General features: G+C 42.2%; 1 protein-coding gene across 1 annotated transcript in view; it reads left to right on the top strand.

Moving 5' to 3' along the window:
* The window catches only part of ASCC1 (activating signal cointegrator 1 complex subunit 1), a 142,297-nt gene that overhangs the window by 89,983 nt on the left and 37,502 nt on the right, over window positions 1-14,812 (top strand). The window contains exon 9 of the mRNA XM_070752233.1: window positions 1,275-1,351. Within this exon, the coding sequence (XP_070608334.1) occupies window positions 1,275-1,351 (77 nt within the window). The remainder of the gene's footprint in view (window positions 1-1,274; window positions 1,352-14,812) is intronic.

Below are 14,812 nucleotides of genomic sequence, written 5' to 3'. Positions count from 1 at the left end.
AGCAGCTAACAACAGTTATAAATATAACACAAATAAAATACAGTAAAAACATCACCAAAATCACATATATAATTTAAAAAACCATACATACTAACAATGAATCTTAATTCCATTGAGGATAATGGGCAATGTAGCAAGTTAGCAACAACACTGTTTAAATATGTTAAGAAACTGAGTTTGGAAGATGATCGTAACAGAGAGAACAAATACAACCTATAAATACACTAGTGTCATTTAATTTTATTGGGGGCTGCATTGTGTTTGACCTTGAGGGGGGGCTGGCGAGGCATGGCCAGGGGGGGGGCATGGCCAGCTTGAGGTCACTCATTGTTGGGGGTGCCTGTGGTGATCTGCCAGCGACATTGTTTTCGGCTGCAATGGGCCACCTTCAATCCTCTGCCAGCAAAAACGGAGCTCGGGAGGACTTCCTGTGGCCCTCGTGAGCTCCATTTTCAGTTACAGTTTTGGAGGCTCGAGTTTGTAAGTGGAAAATGATTCTTGAGAAGAGGGGGGGGAAATCTTGAACACCCAGTTCTTATCTAGAAAAGTTCGTAAGTAGAGGTACCACTGTAGTAGACTTGCCGAAGGAGAAAAAGTGTGAACAGAAGAACTAAATCCCTGACTAGTAAACTCTGTCTAATGTTCCCGTATGAATGTTTGCTGCAGTGGAACACACTCCTATGCATCCTTTTCGAAAAAGGAAGTAGGAAGCTCTCAGTATGTTCGACAAAACTTGCGATTCTGAGGATCAAATTGGTAATGGAGTATCAACAGTCGGGCCAAGTAAAAATAACTCTTTGTTTAAGGAGCCATTGATCTCCTTTTGTTTGTTCCCAGCTTTGAGGAATTAGAGGCACCTTGACAACAAGGATGCATTGCCCGAGTACCCAATTTTTCTCACTGGTTTTAAATTTGTAGCCTGCAGAATGATCAGCTCCCGAAGGCTGGACAGGAAAATAAGATGAGAGAAAGCTTTACTATCAAAGCTAGCTTTGACAGAGCACTGAATCTTAAACTCTGGATTCCCCTGGATGATTCTATTACACTAAGCTGTCAGCCTTAAATAATCCTCAAGACAATATTGATGGTTCTAAACATTCTGACAATGTACTTTTGGAAATAATTTCTGTCTTGTTTAAAAACTTACAGTAAATGGATAAAAACAATTCAGAATAATCTCTCGGCATTGAAACGTTACACACACACACACACACAAACATTGGGGGGATGGGAATTGACTCGATTTGAGTTGTAATCCCTTTTTTTTTTTGCAGCTGAAGAACCGAATAACCGAGCCACAGGCAAACCATTCAAGGAAAGGGAATCATTTGATGGCCGAACAATTTTGAAGGTCAGTATAAAATTGCATCCTTGTTTATCTTTTGTTGGTAGACTTTTAAAAGTCAAGTTTCAATTCAACTGTATGTTGCATATGGTATTGCAGTGCAAAAAACAAAGAGTTAGACTCTAACAAGGAGGAGAGATCGTCCAATGAAGCTAATTGAAGACAATTTAAAGTGAACTTTGCACAATGTCTAACTAACCTATGGAATTTATTATCATGATGGTTATAACTTGGATGGTTTTGAAAAGGGATTAGACAAATTCATGGAAAACTGCTGTATCAAAATTCAATATTGCTTCTGTTGAGAACAGGTTGTCTCATGGGCACCATGCATTTTTTTCCAGAGTGCTAATTTTAAATAAAATAGAACTTCCAATTGAGATTGTGAAGTGATTTCCCCACTTCTAAGTGAGACTGGGGGGAAAAAATAAATGTGCAGCTTATTTTAAAGTTTCCCTTAAAAGTCATGTCCATTGGTAAAATATACTTACCTTTCCTACCGGTTCGGAAATGCACGCGCAGAGGTTAAACAAGAAAATGGCGGCTCTTGGTGGGTGGAGCCTCACGTTTGCGATGCTACCGGTTCTCCAAACCACCATCGTCCATCACTACCAGTACACCCAAAACGGGCTGAACTGGTAGCATTTCATCTCTGGTCATGTCTCTAAAAAACCCCATTATATTTTGTTTTCAAGCTTTAAAGTAGACAGCTTTAATAAGAGGTGCGGTGTCACAGAAAGTCCAAAGCACTTTTTGAATGTAATTTGTAAGATGTTAGTTTAGCATAATGAAGTCATCCAATGTATCTCGGGAGGATCCAATTAGGGAAGCCTAATGCCAAACCATATTTATTTACGGGACCGTCTCCTGCCACATACCTCCCAGAGACCAATAAGAGCTCGCAGAGTTGGCCTCCTTTGGCTCTCGCCAACTAAGCAATGCAGGTTGGCGGGTCCATGGAGGACGGCCTTCTCTGTGGCTGCCCTGGTTCTATGGAACCAACTTCCCCCCGATATCCGTACTGCTCCCACCCTGCTGGCCTTTTGCGAGGCCACAAAGACCTGACTTTGCTGGCAGGCCTGCGGGCCATAAATTTCCATCTTCAATGGCCTATTTGTATTTGTAAGATTTGTATGCCGCCCCTCTCCGAAGACTCGGGGCGGCTAACAACAATATAAAAAGACAATGTAAACAAATCTAATATTAAAACAGTCTAAAAACCCCAATTTAAAGAACCACTCATACATACAAGCATACCATGTATAAATTCTATAAGCCTAGGGGGAAGGGAAATTTCAATTCCCCCATGCCTGACGACTATTGTATGTATGGTGTGCACGTATATGAGTGTGATCACTATTTTTTTTTATAATACTTTTTATGGGGTTTTAGTTTGTTATGTTTTAATCTTAGATAATGTTCGACTTCTTTTACTGTTTTGTATCTATTTATATTGTACTGATACTATTGTTGTAAGCTGCCCTGAGCCCTTCGGGATTGGGTGGCATAAAAGTCGAATAAACAAACAAACAAACAAACAAACAAACAAACATAAATAAATAAATAAATAAATAAATAAATAAATAAAAATTAACACAATAATAGGGAGGACTAAAGCACAGAAATTATACTTTTATTTCCCTTTTTGTCCGGCTGACCTTGAACGTCCCTCAAATTATTTCAGGTGTGAAGGCAAAAAGGTGCTTCAGAACACACAGGGGTGGAGCACTCCGCCTGCCGTTACTTAAACCAAGCATGTCTTTTCTCTAGATCTGCACTGCATCTACAGAGGGCTGCTGAGCGATCTACAAAGAATCTTGGCTCTTTTGAAGAGTCGTAGAAAGGTGCTTTGTGCCAGCTCCCCATCCAGCTCTCCAAAGCACCTTTCTGCCTTTGGCCCCAGTACCTAGCACCACAAATCTAGGTTTCTTGCAGTATTGTGTGCAAGATAGTGTAGATTTGGGGGGAAGCAGCTATTCCTTTAAGCCAGGGGTGTCAAACTCAATTTCATTGAGGGCCGCATCAGGGTTGTGTTTGACCTCGGGGGCGGCCGGGGTGGGCATGGCCAGCTTGATGTCACTCATATTGGTGGCATCTCTGGTGGCCTGAGTGCTCTGCCAGAGAAAACTGCTCCCAAGTTCCGTTTTTGGCTGCGATGGCCTCCTCCAACCCTCCGCCAGAAAAAACTGAGCTTGGGAGGGTTGCATGGAGCTGTTGGCCAGTCCTTCGCTGTTTCCAGGGCGGCCCTGCAAGCCACATTTAAGCACCCAGTGGTCTGGATTCGGCGCTGGGGCCTTGAGTTTGACACCCCTGTTCTCCATAGTGGGTGGAGCTAACCTCCAAGAAAGGGAAGACACCGTCCCTTCAGCCAATCAGGACTGAGTCTGACAAATATATACTGCTCAAAAAAAATAAAGGGAACACTCAAATAGCACATCCTAGATCTGAATGAATAAAATATTCTCCATTGAATACTTTGTTCTCTACAAAGTTGAATCTGCACAACAGCATGTGAAGTTGATTGTCAATCAGTGTTGCTTCCTAAGTAGACAGTTTGATTTCACAGAAGTTTGATTTACTTGAAGTTGTATTGTGTTGTTTAAATGTTCCCTTTATTTTTTTTGAGCAGTGTATATTTTGATCCTCCCGTCAGGCTCCCCATCTTTTGACTCAGTCCTTGGTCAAATAAGGACACATATCTCCCATTCTTGAAGGCTTATTGCTTCAAGCTCTTCAGATCCATCCAAAGACTCCAAATGTTCTACTAACAGTGAATCATTTTCCCCAGCTGATGGGTTTGACACCCGTTTTAAGCCTTAGGGAGAGAAAAAAAGTAATGCTCAAGGTAGGGGCACAATTGGGCCCCAAATTTTTGTTGCTAAGCAAGACATGTGTTTAGTTCATTCTCCCCTCCCATTTAATGACCTTTCTTGCCACTGTTAAATGAATCACTGAAGTTGTTAAGTAACACAGTTTTTACTTCTCTATTGACTCTGCTTGTAAGAAGGTCGCAAAAGGAGACCACATGACACAAATGCAGCCATCATAGCCTCTGAATTTTGATCATATGACTATGGGTATGCTGCAACGGTAGTACTGTATGTCTGAAAAACCGTCATATGTCCAGTACTGTTTCAACTTTGAACGGTGACTAAATGAAGCGTTGTACATTGAGGACTAGCTGCATTCTCTGTTTAGCCCCTTCAGCTCTGCTTATTGGAGAACGAATAAAAGGTGCTTCCTCTGCTGGTCATACTTAGTGTTATTTGCACCTGAGTGTCCTCTTGTGTGGCATTAATTCTAAGCAGAGAAACACATTAAGCTTCATCCACCCTCTTATTCATATCACTGCTCTGTGAAATGTGAAGCAAAGCATTGGGATTCTCTCTCCCAACGCCCTCCCAAAGCTTTAATTGATTTTGTCCAGCTCTAGCCAAAAAACACCCAATGCCTCTTTGATGCATGAAAGAGCATAGATAATAGCCTCCGAGCTAAAAGGTTGTCTCTTTACACAACTCCCACGTTCTTTTCCAGCCTTTTGACATTTCCCTCCTCTTTGCCAAGCATCCAGGGCAGCACCCACTGGCACTCGTTATTTATGACTCATAACTGGCAGTTGAGTCCTGTCCTGCTGTCCATTCATCGGAGGACATTCTTGCCAAATGATCTGATTGTGGGCCTCGTGTCCCACCCGTTTCATAGATCCCTTCATCTGCCGGACGTGTTATTTGCAAAATGGCTTCCGTGGGCTTAGAACAGGGGTCTCCAAACTTGGCAACTTTAAAGACTTGTGGTCTTCCACTCCCAGAATTTCTCAGCCAACTTTAAGAATTGTGGACTTCTACTTTTGGTCGCCACAATGCAAAAAGGATGTTGAGACTTTAGAAAAAGTGCAGAGAACAGCAGCAAAGATGGTTAGGGGACTGGAGGCTAAAACATATGAAGAACGGTTACAGGAACTGGGCATGGCTAATTTAATGAAAAGAAGGACCAGGGGAAACAGGATAGCAGTGTTTTAGTATCTTGGGGGTTGCCACAAAGAAGGAATCAACCTGTTCTCCAAAGCACCTGAGGGTAGAACTAGAAGCAATGGGTGGAGACTAATCAAGGAGAGAAGCAACTTAGAACTAAGGAGAAATTTCCTGATAGTTAGAACAATTAATCAGTGGAAAAGTTTGCCTCCAGAAGTTGTGAATGCTCCAACATTGGAAGTTTTTAAGAAGATGTTGGATAACCATCTGTCTGAAGTAGTGTGGGGTTTCCTGCCTAAGCTGGGAGTTGGACTAGAAGACCTCCAAGGTCCCTTCCAACTCCTGCTGGCTAAGGAATTCTGGGAGTAGAAGTCCACAAGTCTTTAAAGTTGCCAAGTTCGGAGACTCCAATTCCATATAAAAGGCATTTTCGGCAGCTTTCTGCCATCTCAACGCCATGTGTTACTAACCCTCCATTTGTCTGTAGCTTTAGTTGTAGCTTTGATTTTGTTTTTCATCACTATTAGCTTTTGATCTTCATTTATGTTCTGTTGTTTAATTGCTTCGCTTGCTTCTGCCCCAAGTGGCATGTTGGGGTTGATTGTCCCAGTCTTGCTTGATAACCAAGAACAAGGCGATGTCAGACCAGAACAAAACCATTTGAGTGAGCAGCATACACAAAAGAGGTCAAGCAGTAGCTGAGCTAACAAAGGAATTCCCTGTGAAAGTAATAATTAAAGTGTACTTGAAAACGTCAAATGGGAACAAGGGACAATGCAGAACTGCTTTATATCCAGCTAGGGATAATTTGCAATATTAATGCTTCTCTGCCGTTAAGTAGCTATTCCAATATGCTTTTATACATTTCATTTTAGGACTCAGTTTCTTCAAACAGAGCAACGTTTAGAGCCAATATTTGTCCATAAAGTGTCTCTATCACATTTCCCCCAAAATAAGATGGCGTCTTATTTTCTTTTGTGTCCTATAATAAGTACTAGGGCTTGTTTTTGGGGGATGCTTTAATTTTTTTCCATGTACAGGAGGCCTACTTCTGCTTCCTCACAGCGGGGCAGGAGGCCCTGGGGCATGCCAGTGCTGCCCCCAAGTGGAAAGAAGGATGAAGCTGCCCCATGCACCGTCTTACCTCAGGGCCCCCACACTCAGGCCTCAATAATAATAATAATAATAATAATAATAATAATAATAATAATAATAATAATATTATTATTATTATTATTAATTGGATTTGTATGCCGCCCCTCTCCGTAGACTCGGGGTGGCTAACAACAATGATAAAAACAGCATGTAGCAATCCAATAATAAAACAACTAAAAACCCTTATAAAACCAAACATACACACAAACATACCATGCATAACTTGTAAAGGCCTAGGGGGAAGGAATATCTCAACTCCCCCATGCCTGGCGGTATAAGTGAGTCTTGAGTAGTTTACGAAAGACAGGGAGGGTGGGGCCAGTTCTAATCTCCGGGGGGAGTTGGTTTCAGAGGGCCGGGGCTGCCACAAAGAAGGCTCTTCCCCTGGGGCCCGCCAAACGACATTGTTTAGTTGACGGGACCCGGCGAAGGCCAACTCTGTGGGACCTTATCGGTCGCTGGGATTCATGCGGTAGCAGGCGGTTCCGGAGCTAATCTGGTCCAATGCCATGTAGGGCTTTAAAAGTCATGACCAACACTTTGAATTATTACCGGAAACTGATCGGCAGCCAATGCAAGCCACCGTCATGCTTCATGGTGGCAGCTCCAACAGCCTCGCCATCAGGTCTCCATGTGGTTGCCAGCCAGAGGTGGGCTGCTAAGGTGGAACGGTGATGTGTGCTTGCCCCTGTGGCCCTGAGTGCTAGCGGAGTGCGCCCGTGTTTTGGTGCGGGTTTTTTGCTTCCGTGGACATCACACCCCAAACGGGCTAAGTCTCTACAGTAATACCTTTTATTGTGCAACTCCTCTTGCCTTATCAACAATCTCCTATAGCGAGGGTCAATCCACTGACTTTCCACTCTAATGTCTTCCTCATCCTCCAACTGGGACCACTCCTCCATTGTCATAACAGCCCCCTCTAGTGGTTCCTCAGGCTCACCCAGGTCACTTTCTCCCTCATTCTCGCTCTCTGCTTCAGCTGGCAACCCCCTGGCCCAGGGTATCCAGAGGGGCCTGGCTCATCCTTCTCAGAATCTGACCTGATCTGAGATGGACAAATAGCACTCACAACAGAAACGGGTAGTTGTATTATTATAGTATTGTAGAGTTTACCTGGTTAGTAGTTAAGGCACCCAGCTAGAAAGGAGTTCCATCTTAGTCATGGAAGCTGGCTGGGTGGCTTTGGAACAATCATTGTCTCTCAGCCTGACCCACCTCACAAGGAGGAAAACAGGAAGAGAAATATTTTACTGAAAGAGTAGTAGATCCTTGGAACAAACTTCCAGCAGACGTGGTTGATAAATCCACAGTAACTGAATTTAAACATGCCTGGGATAAACATCCATCCATCCTAAGATAAAATACAGGAAATAGTATAAGGGCAGACTAGATGGATCATGAGGTCTTCTTCTGCCGTCAGTCTTCTATGTTTCTATGTTTCTAAATGTGCGGCGGATATGTTTGCTGCCTTGTGTTCTTTGTAGAAATAATAAAGGCAAGACACAAATGAATACAACAACAACAACAACAATGAAAAGATGTTTCCCTCTTTGAAATTGACGCTGGATCCGCTTAAGCCCAAATCCATCTTGACAATGGAGCTGACTTTATGGCAGTCACTCTCCTAATCTTAATTACTTTCCCATTGCTGGTGTTGAGGGATTGTGCTCTGTATACAATTCCTAGAAAGAAAGTGGTGTATAAATACAATAAAGAAATAATTTCTTCCCTGTGAGAAATGTACCTATAAACATTATCCCAATGCTTTTGTAACAGCAGAGCAGTTGGACAGAAGTCAAAGCTCTTCTAGAACTTCACTTTATACAAAATTAAGTGCAGTTAACTGAAGTTTAAATTCACAGTTTAAGTGTTTATCATTTATACTATGAAAAACAAGTAAAGATTGTATCTTGCCAAAACGTTTAAATGTTTAATGGGGTAACCTGAAAAAGGTAGAACACATGAAATATGTTTGCTTCCTTGAATTGACCAAATGTTTAAGAAGTGGAATTAAAATCACTATCGCCGTCATCATCATTTCTTTTGAACAGGAACACAAAAGTACGGAAGCTAAAAATACTGACAATAAGAGGTAGTTTATTTTAAGTACCACCATTGTTGTACAAAAGACAATTTTAACTGATGATATTAAACTTCACAATACGGTATCTAGTTGAGTTTGGTTTATCAAGAAAACTAAGTAGGATTGGACCTGGGTAGAAGATTACCTGGAATTCCAGACCTTGTACATTAAAAAATAAAAAAGGAAGAAGGAACACAAACCATTTCTCTTTCTTTTGTTGCCAAGATAACAATTTCAATGTTGTTAACAAGTCAAATTTGGCTTCAACGATTCTTTCCCTTTATATGCTCAGTATTTTTTTTTTATTAAAAGTTTTCAAAAGAAGATCAAAGCGAACAAGAACTAACACAAAGTAATAAACTAAAGAAGAATAAAAAATTAAAAAGACAAGAAAAAGTACAAAAAAGAATGGAGAAAAAAATAGAAGCAGCTTTCAATTTTCTACAAATAGAAGTACAATTACAAAATTACCTTTTACTGCATGGTAACAGAAAAAAGCTTTCTTTTTTCTATCATCTGTTTTCTTCATTCTTCAAAGACATAAATTATAAGATCAAAGACATAAATTATAAGATCTTAATTATAAGATCTCTTGTTTTTTATTCCATGCAAGAAATCTATAAAGTGTTTCCAGGCAGCTTGCCTCCGGAAATTGAAGGGATCCCTGGATGTTTCTAAGAAAAATCTAGATCAGTGACGGCTAACATTTTTGGCACTGGGTGACAAAACTGGAACATGTGTGCATGTGCGTGTATGCACCGGAACCTGGAAGAGAGTAGCTGTCCAGCATGCATGTCCATGACGGAAAACCCTCATTGTGTATTGGACTGACTGACTAACTAACTAACTAACTAAATAACTAAATAAATAACTAAATAAATAAATAAATAAATAAATAAATAAATAAGAGCAGCGCATGCCCTTAGAGCTCTGTGTGCCACTCTGGCATGAATGTCATAGGTTCGCCGTCATGAGCCTAGACCAGTGATGGCGAAGCTTTTTAATTCATGTGCAACAAGGGGAAGTCGCGTGGCGGAAAAGGATCCCGCGTGCCCACACCCATAATTGTATGTGTGTGCGCACACACACAAACACACACACACACATGTACGCATGACTCGGGCTCCCAGCTCACCCATTTTTCACTCTCCCCAGGCTTCAGAGACTTTCTAGGAGCCTGGGGAGGGCAAAAACGGCCTCTCCCCGGAAGCCAGAAATGGCCCGTTTCCCAACTTTCAAACGGGCCATTTCTGGCCTCTAGAGGGAAAGCCGTTTTCACTCTCCCCAGGCTTGTAGAAAATTTCTGAAGCCTGGGGAGAACAAAAACACGGGACTTCCGGTCCAACCAGAAGTTGGCAAACAGGTGATTTCCGGCCTCCAGAGGTCCTTCCGAGGGGGAGGCCATTTTTGCCCTCCCCAGGCTCCTAGAAAGGCTCTGGAGCTTGCAGACAGCCAAAAACAGGCCTTCCCCACACATTCTGGAGGCTGGAAACATCCTGTTTCCTGACTCCCAGTGAGCCCAGAAGGCCTGAGCTCATGTGCCTACCAATATGGCTCTGCGTGCCACTTGTGACACATGTGCCATAGGTTTCCCATCTCTGGTCTAGACAGTCACTTATCCAGGTTCTCCTGCTTGAACAGGGGGCTGGACTAGAAGACCTCCAAGGTCCCTTCCAGCTTGTTCTATTCTACTCTAAATGTAGCTACCGTATGTCTTTTCTCTTGATAAAGTCAGTTTTGCCACTCTGCAAATTCCCTCATCTTCACCAACCATGCCTCCATGAAAGGTGGTACCAAGTCTTTCTGTTTTTGTGCATATAATAATTTTGCTGCAGTTACAGTACAAAGAAAGTCCCAAGACCTGATCTGTTCATCAATCTATTTGCCTTCCTCCCCCCAACCCAAAAGAACCCCCCTCTGGTTTCAATTGAATATTTGTCTGTAAAATGGTCTGGATTATGCTTAAAATCTTCTGGATATGCAGTATGCTCCATTCCATATTTGGGTAGACCAGGTTGCCCTGATTAAAAAAGACAACTACTACTACTACTACTACTACTAGTAGTACTACTACTACTATTATTATTATTATTATTATTATTATTATTTATTGGATTTGTATGCCGCCCCTCTCCGTAGACTCTTTCCTGGTTAATACATCTACCTAATATATAAGTAGCCCGGGTTTGAATCCCAGAAAGGTATGACGAGAGCTAAATAGCTTGAAATACTATTCTTCCTTTATATCTGTTCTGTCTGGGTTTTCCCAGACCTCCACACCCACTGAAAAAACAGCCAGACACTCTGGTAAAATCCAAAAGTATTTTATAGCAGGAAAAAATAAGCACAAAGGAAAACCTGTCTTCACAGCAGACAGGTTACAATACGTTACAACAGGGTCCTGATGTCCAGTCAATTTCACAAGCTTCTTGCTGGCACCCCCCCCCCCCCCCCAAGGTTTCAATAGTCCAAGGCACAAACCAGGATTGTAGCCACCAAAGTTCACAGACAGGTCTCACGAATCTCCAAGATAAAACTCCACAAGCCAGGAAGGGTGGGGCCGCCTTTTATCCTTTCCCAAGCACCACACCCAAACCCAGCTGTGACCTCTAATGCTGGAAATACCTAGCCAATTGAGTTCGTCTCTGATTAGCTCTCCTTTGTCGCATATCTATGATGTCATGAGCATCTTCCCCCAGGGAATCCAGGCTGCTTGCTGGGGAGAGCTCCCCCTGGTGGAACTCTGGCTGTCCTTCTTCTTCAGCCTGGGATTCCGCTTCCTCGTCAGTCTGCACCTCCTGGTCCTCAGCCTCTCCCTCTGAGCTGGAAGCCGACAGCAAATCAGCCATTCCCGGAGGGGTCCCAGGCTGAACCACAACAATATCTTTGTTGGTAAATATAAGTTTAACACAAAAATAGTTTGTCATGAAAGTGACTGCCTGTGAAGGCTCCTGGATTGAGGCTGAAAAATCCACCCCATATTTAGGTAGACCAGGTTGCCCTGATTAAAAAAAGATATTTTCTGGATTAATTCATGTATTTGCATCCAAAACTTCCTGGCTTTCTAATATACCCACCAAACAACATAATAAAATGATCCTTCCTGTTGTTCACACTTTTCCTTTTTTTTATTCCCAAAGCAGTCTTTAGGAGTATTGTTCAATCTTTAACTTGCTTTTCTCTTAAGACATTCATAGTAATATATTCTATTTGTAATGGAGGAAAAGACAGAGAGGAATTGCCAGTCTTACATCTCCATCCTAAATCAGCTTTTCCAACTGGGTACCCATTAGCTGCTTTAGATGTCAACTCCTATAACTCTCAGCCAGCAGGGCTAAAAGTGAGAGCTAACCTTGAAGCTTATCTAAAGGACGAGAGGCTTCTAAAATCTGTGATCTTCTATCAGCTAGCAATTCCACTGCAGTGTCCCTGAAGCAATCAAGCAGTAAACTAACAGTTCTCTATGATATTGAAGTGCAACAGCTGGCGTGCTTTTATTTCAGAACAAATCTTGGAACCAGCCGGCATCTGGAATACAGAGAAAAAAGGGTTGATTGTAGGTTTCTTGCAATACAAATTTATTTATTTATTCTTACTTACTTACTTACTTACTTACTTACTTACTTACTTACTTACTTACTTACTTACTCAATTTTTATGCCGCCCTTCTCCTTAGACTCAGGGCGGCTTACAACATGTTAGCAATAGCACTTTTTAACAGAGCTAGGCTATTGCCCCCACAATCCGGGTCCTCATTTTACCCACCTCGGAAGGATGGAAGGCTGAGTCAACCTTGAGCCGGTGATGAGATTTGAACCATTGACCTTCAGATCTACAAGTCAGCTTCAGTGGCCTGCAGTACAGCACTCTACCTGCTGCGCCACCCCGGCTCTAAATGCCCCTTGACATACGAACACAATTGAACCCATAATTTATGTCGCTTAGTGCGGCATTTGTTTAGTGAATTTCACCCCATTTTTCGACTTATTGCCACCATTGTTGAGAGAATCACTGCCCTTAATAATAATAATTATTAATAATAATAGTAATAATAATAATAATAATAATAATAATAATAATAATAATAATAATTTATTAGATTTGTATGCCACCCCTCTCCGAGGACTTGTTAAGTTGGTAACCTGATGGTTAAGGGCAGAGGTGGGTTCTCCCGGTTCGGATTCGGATCGCCCAAACTGGTAGTGACCCACTGGTGACATCACTGTCGGTGCCGGTTCATGCGCACTGCTATTTTTTTTGGGGGGGGGGGTAATCTGTTGCAAATTTTTCCCTGTTTGGATGGCTTCTCCTCTTCCGCTGCTTGAAAAAGAGCTAAAAAGGTTAATACTGACCTTTATTTCTTCGCTGGAAGCACAGCTGATCAGCTCCTCAGCTATGTTTTGGGCTGATTCCTGCTGCTGAGCATGCGCGGAAGCTAAATTACACAAGGTAGTGCACACGCGAGTGGAGCAAGCGAACCAATGGGGAAGGTAAGTGGAACCCACCCCGGCTTGAGTGAATCAGGTTTCCCTGTTGATTTTGCTTGTCAGAAGATCGCAAAAGGTGACCCCAGGATGCTACCTGCCATCATAAATATGAATCAGTTGTCAAGTATCTGAATTTTGATCATGTGACCATAGAGAGACTATTTGGACAGGGAGTCACTGCTTACAGTCGCTCATACTGCAACGCTCTCTACATGGGGCTACCTCTGAAAAGTGTTTGGAAACTTCAGATCGTGCAGAACGCGGCCGCGAGAGCCATCGTGGGGCTTCCTAGATTCACCCACGTTTCTGCAACACTCCGTTGCCTGCATTGGCTGCCGATCAGTTTCCGGTCACAATTCAAAGTGTTGGTTATGACCTTTAAAGCCCTGCATGGCATTGGACCAGAGTACCTCCGGAACCGCCTGCTATCGCACGAATCCCAGCGACCGATAAGTTCCCACAGAGTTGGCCTTCTCCGGGTCCTGTCAACCAAACAATGTCGTTTGGCGGGCCCCAGGGGAAGAGCCTTCTCTGTGGCAGCCCCTGCCCTCTGGAATCAACTCCCCCCGGAGATTAGAACTGCCGCCACACTCCTTGTCTTTCGTAAATTACTCAAGACCCATCTATACCACCAGGCATGGGGGAGTTGAGACACCTTTCCCCCAGGCTTTTAAATATTTATGTTTGGGTATGTATATGTTGTTTGCTTTTTTAAATATGATAGGGGGTTATGTGCTTTTTAATATTAGATTTGTTTTCGCTGGAATATTGTTTTTATTATTGTTGTGAGCCGCCCCGAGTCTTCGGAGAGGGGCGGCATACAAATCTAATAAATTGAATTGAATTGAATTGAATATCAGTCGTAAGTGTGAAAAATGGTCATAAGTCACTTTTTTCCATAGTCACTAAATGAATTGTTTCAAGTCATGGACTACCTAGCATATGCTGCATTTTGAAGAATTGAATGGTATACCTTAAAGACTAAGCACAACATATATAAGGTCAGAGGTTATATCTGTTCAGAGGGAATAAGCTACCCAGTTGATTGTCCCCAAATAGTTCAATGATGCTTTTTTTCATAAAGTAATCTTAGCAAACTATGTTTAAAAATGTCTATTAATGGCTATTTTACATCATCCTTTACTTAACATTCTGCTTCAAAAGTGAGATTTTTCTTGGTAACTTAGGCCCAGTTCTCGCCAAGATGGCTAAATGAAGCCAATCTTTGGATAATGCTTCTTTAAGGCAATAGTCTGGATATTTTAATATGAGACGGTGTTCAGTGACAATTGGAAGGCAGGGTAACAAAACAGACAAGACACCGGGGCTGCAGAAGTGTGATTAAAGCCCCGTGTCTTTTTGTATATGTTATACATATGGTACATTAAGGAGAGAGCTTTCAGTTGCAATTCTACAACCACCATCTTGATTTTTATAATAATTAATAATAATAATAATAATTTATTAGATTTGTATGCCGCCCCTCTCCGAAGACTCAGGGCAGCCCACAACAATAATAAAAACAATATTATAGTAGAACAAATCTAATATTAAAAAACATAAAACCCTATCATTATTTAAAAAACCAAACAACACATTCATACCAAACATAAAACAAAGTAAAAAAAAGCCTGGGGGAAAGGTGTCTCAACTCCCCCATGCCTGGCAGTATAAGTGAGTCTTGAGTAGTTTACGAAAGACAGGGAGGGTGGGGGCAATTCTAATCTCTGGGGGGAATTGATTCCAGAGGGCTGCGGCCACCACAGAGAAG

Source organism: Erythrolamprus reginae, chromosome 5 (assembly GCF_031021105.1).
Source record: "Erythrolamprus reginae isolate rEryReg1 chromosome 5, rEryReg1.hap1, whole genome shotgun sequence".
NCBI classification, from domain to species: domain Eukaryota; kingdom Metazoa; phylum Chordata; class Lepidosauria; order Squamata; family Dipsadidae; genus Erythrolamprus; species Erythrolamprus reginae.
This window is presented reverse-complemented; position numbering and strand designations above follow the sequence as displayed.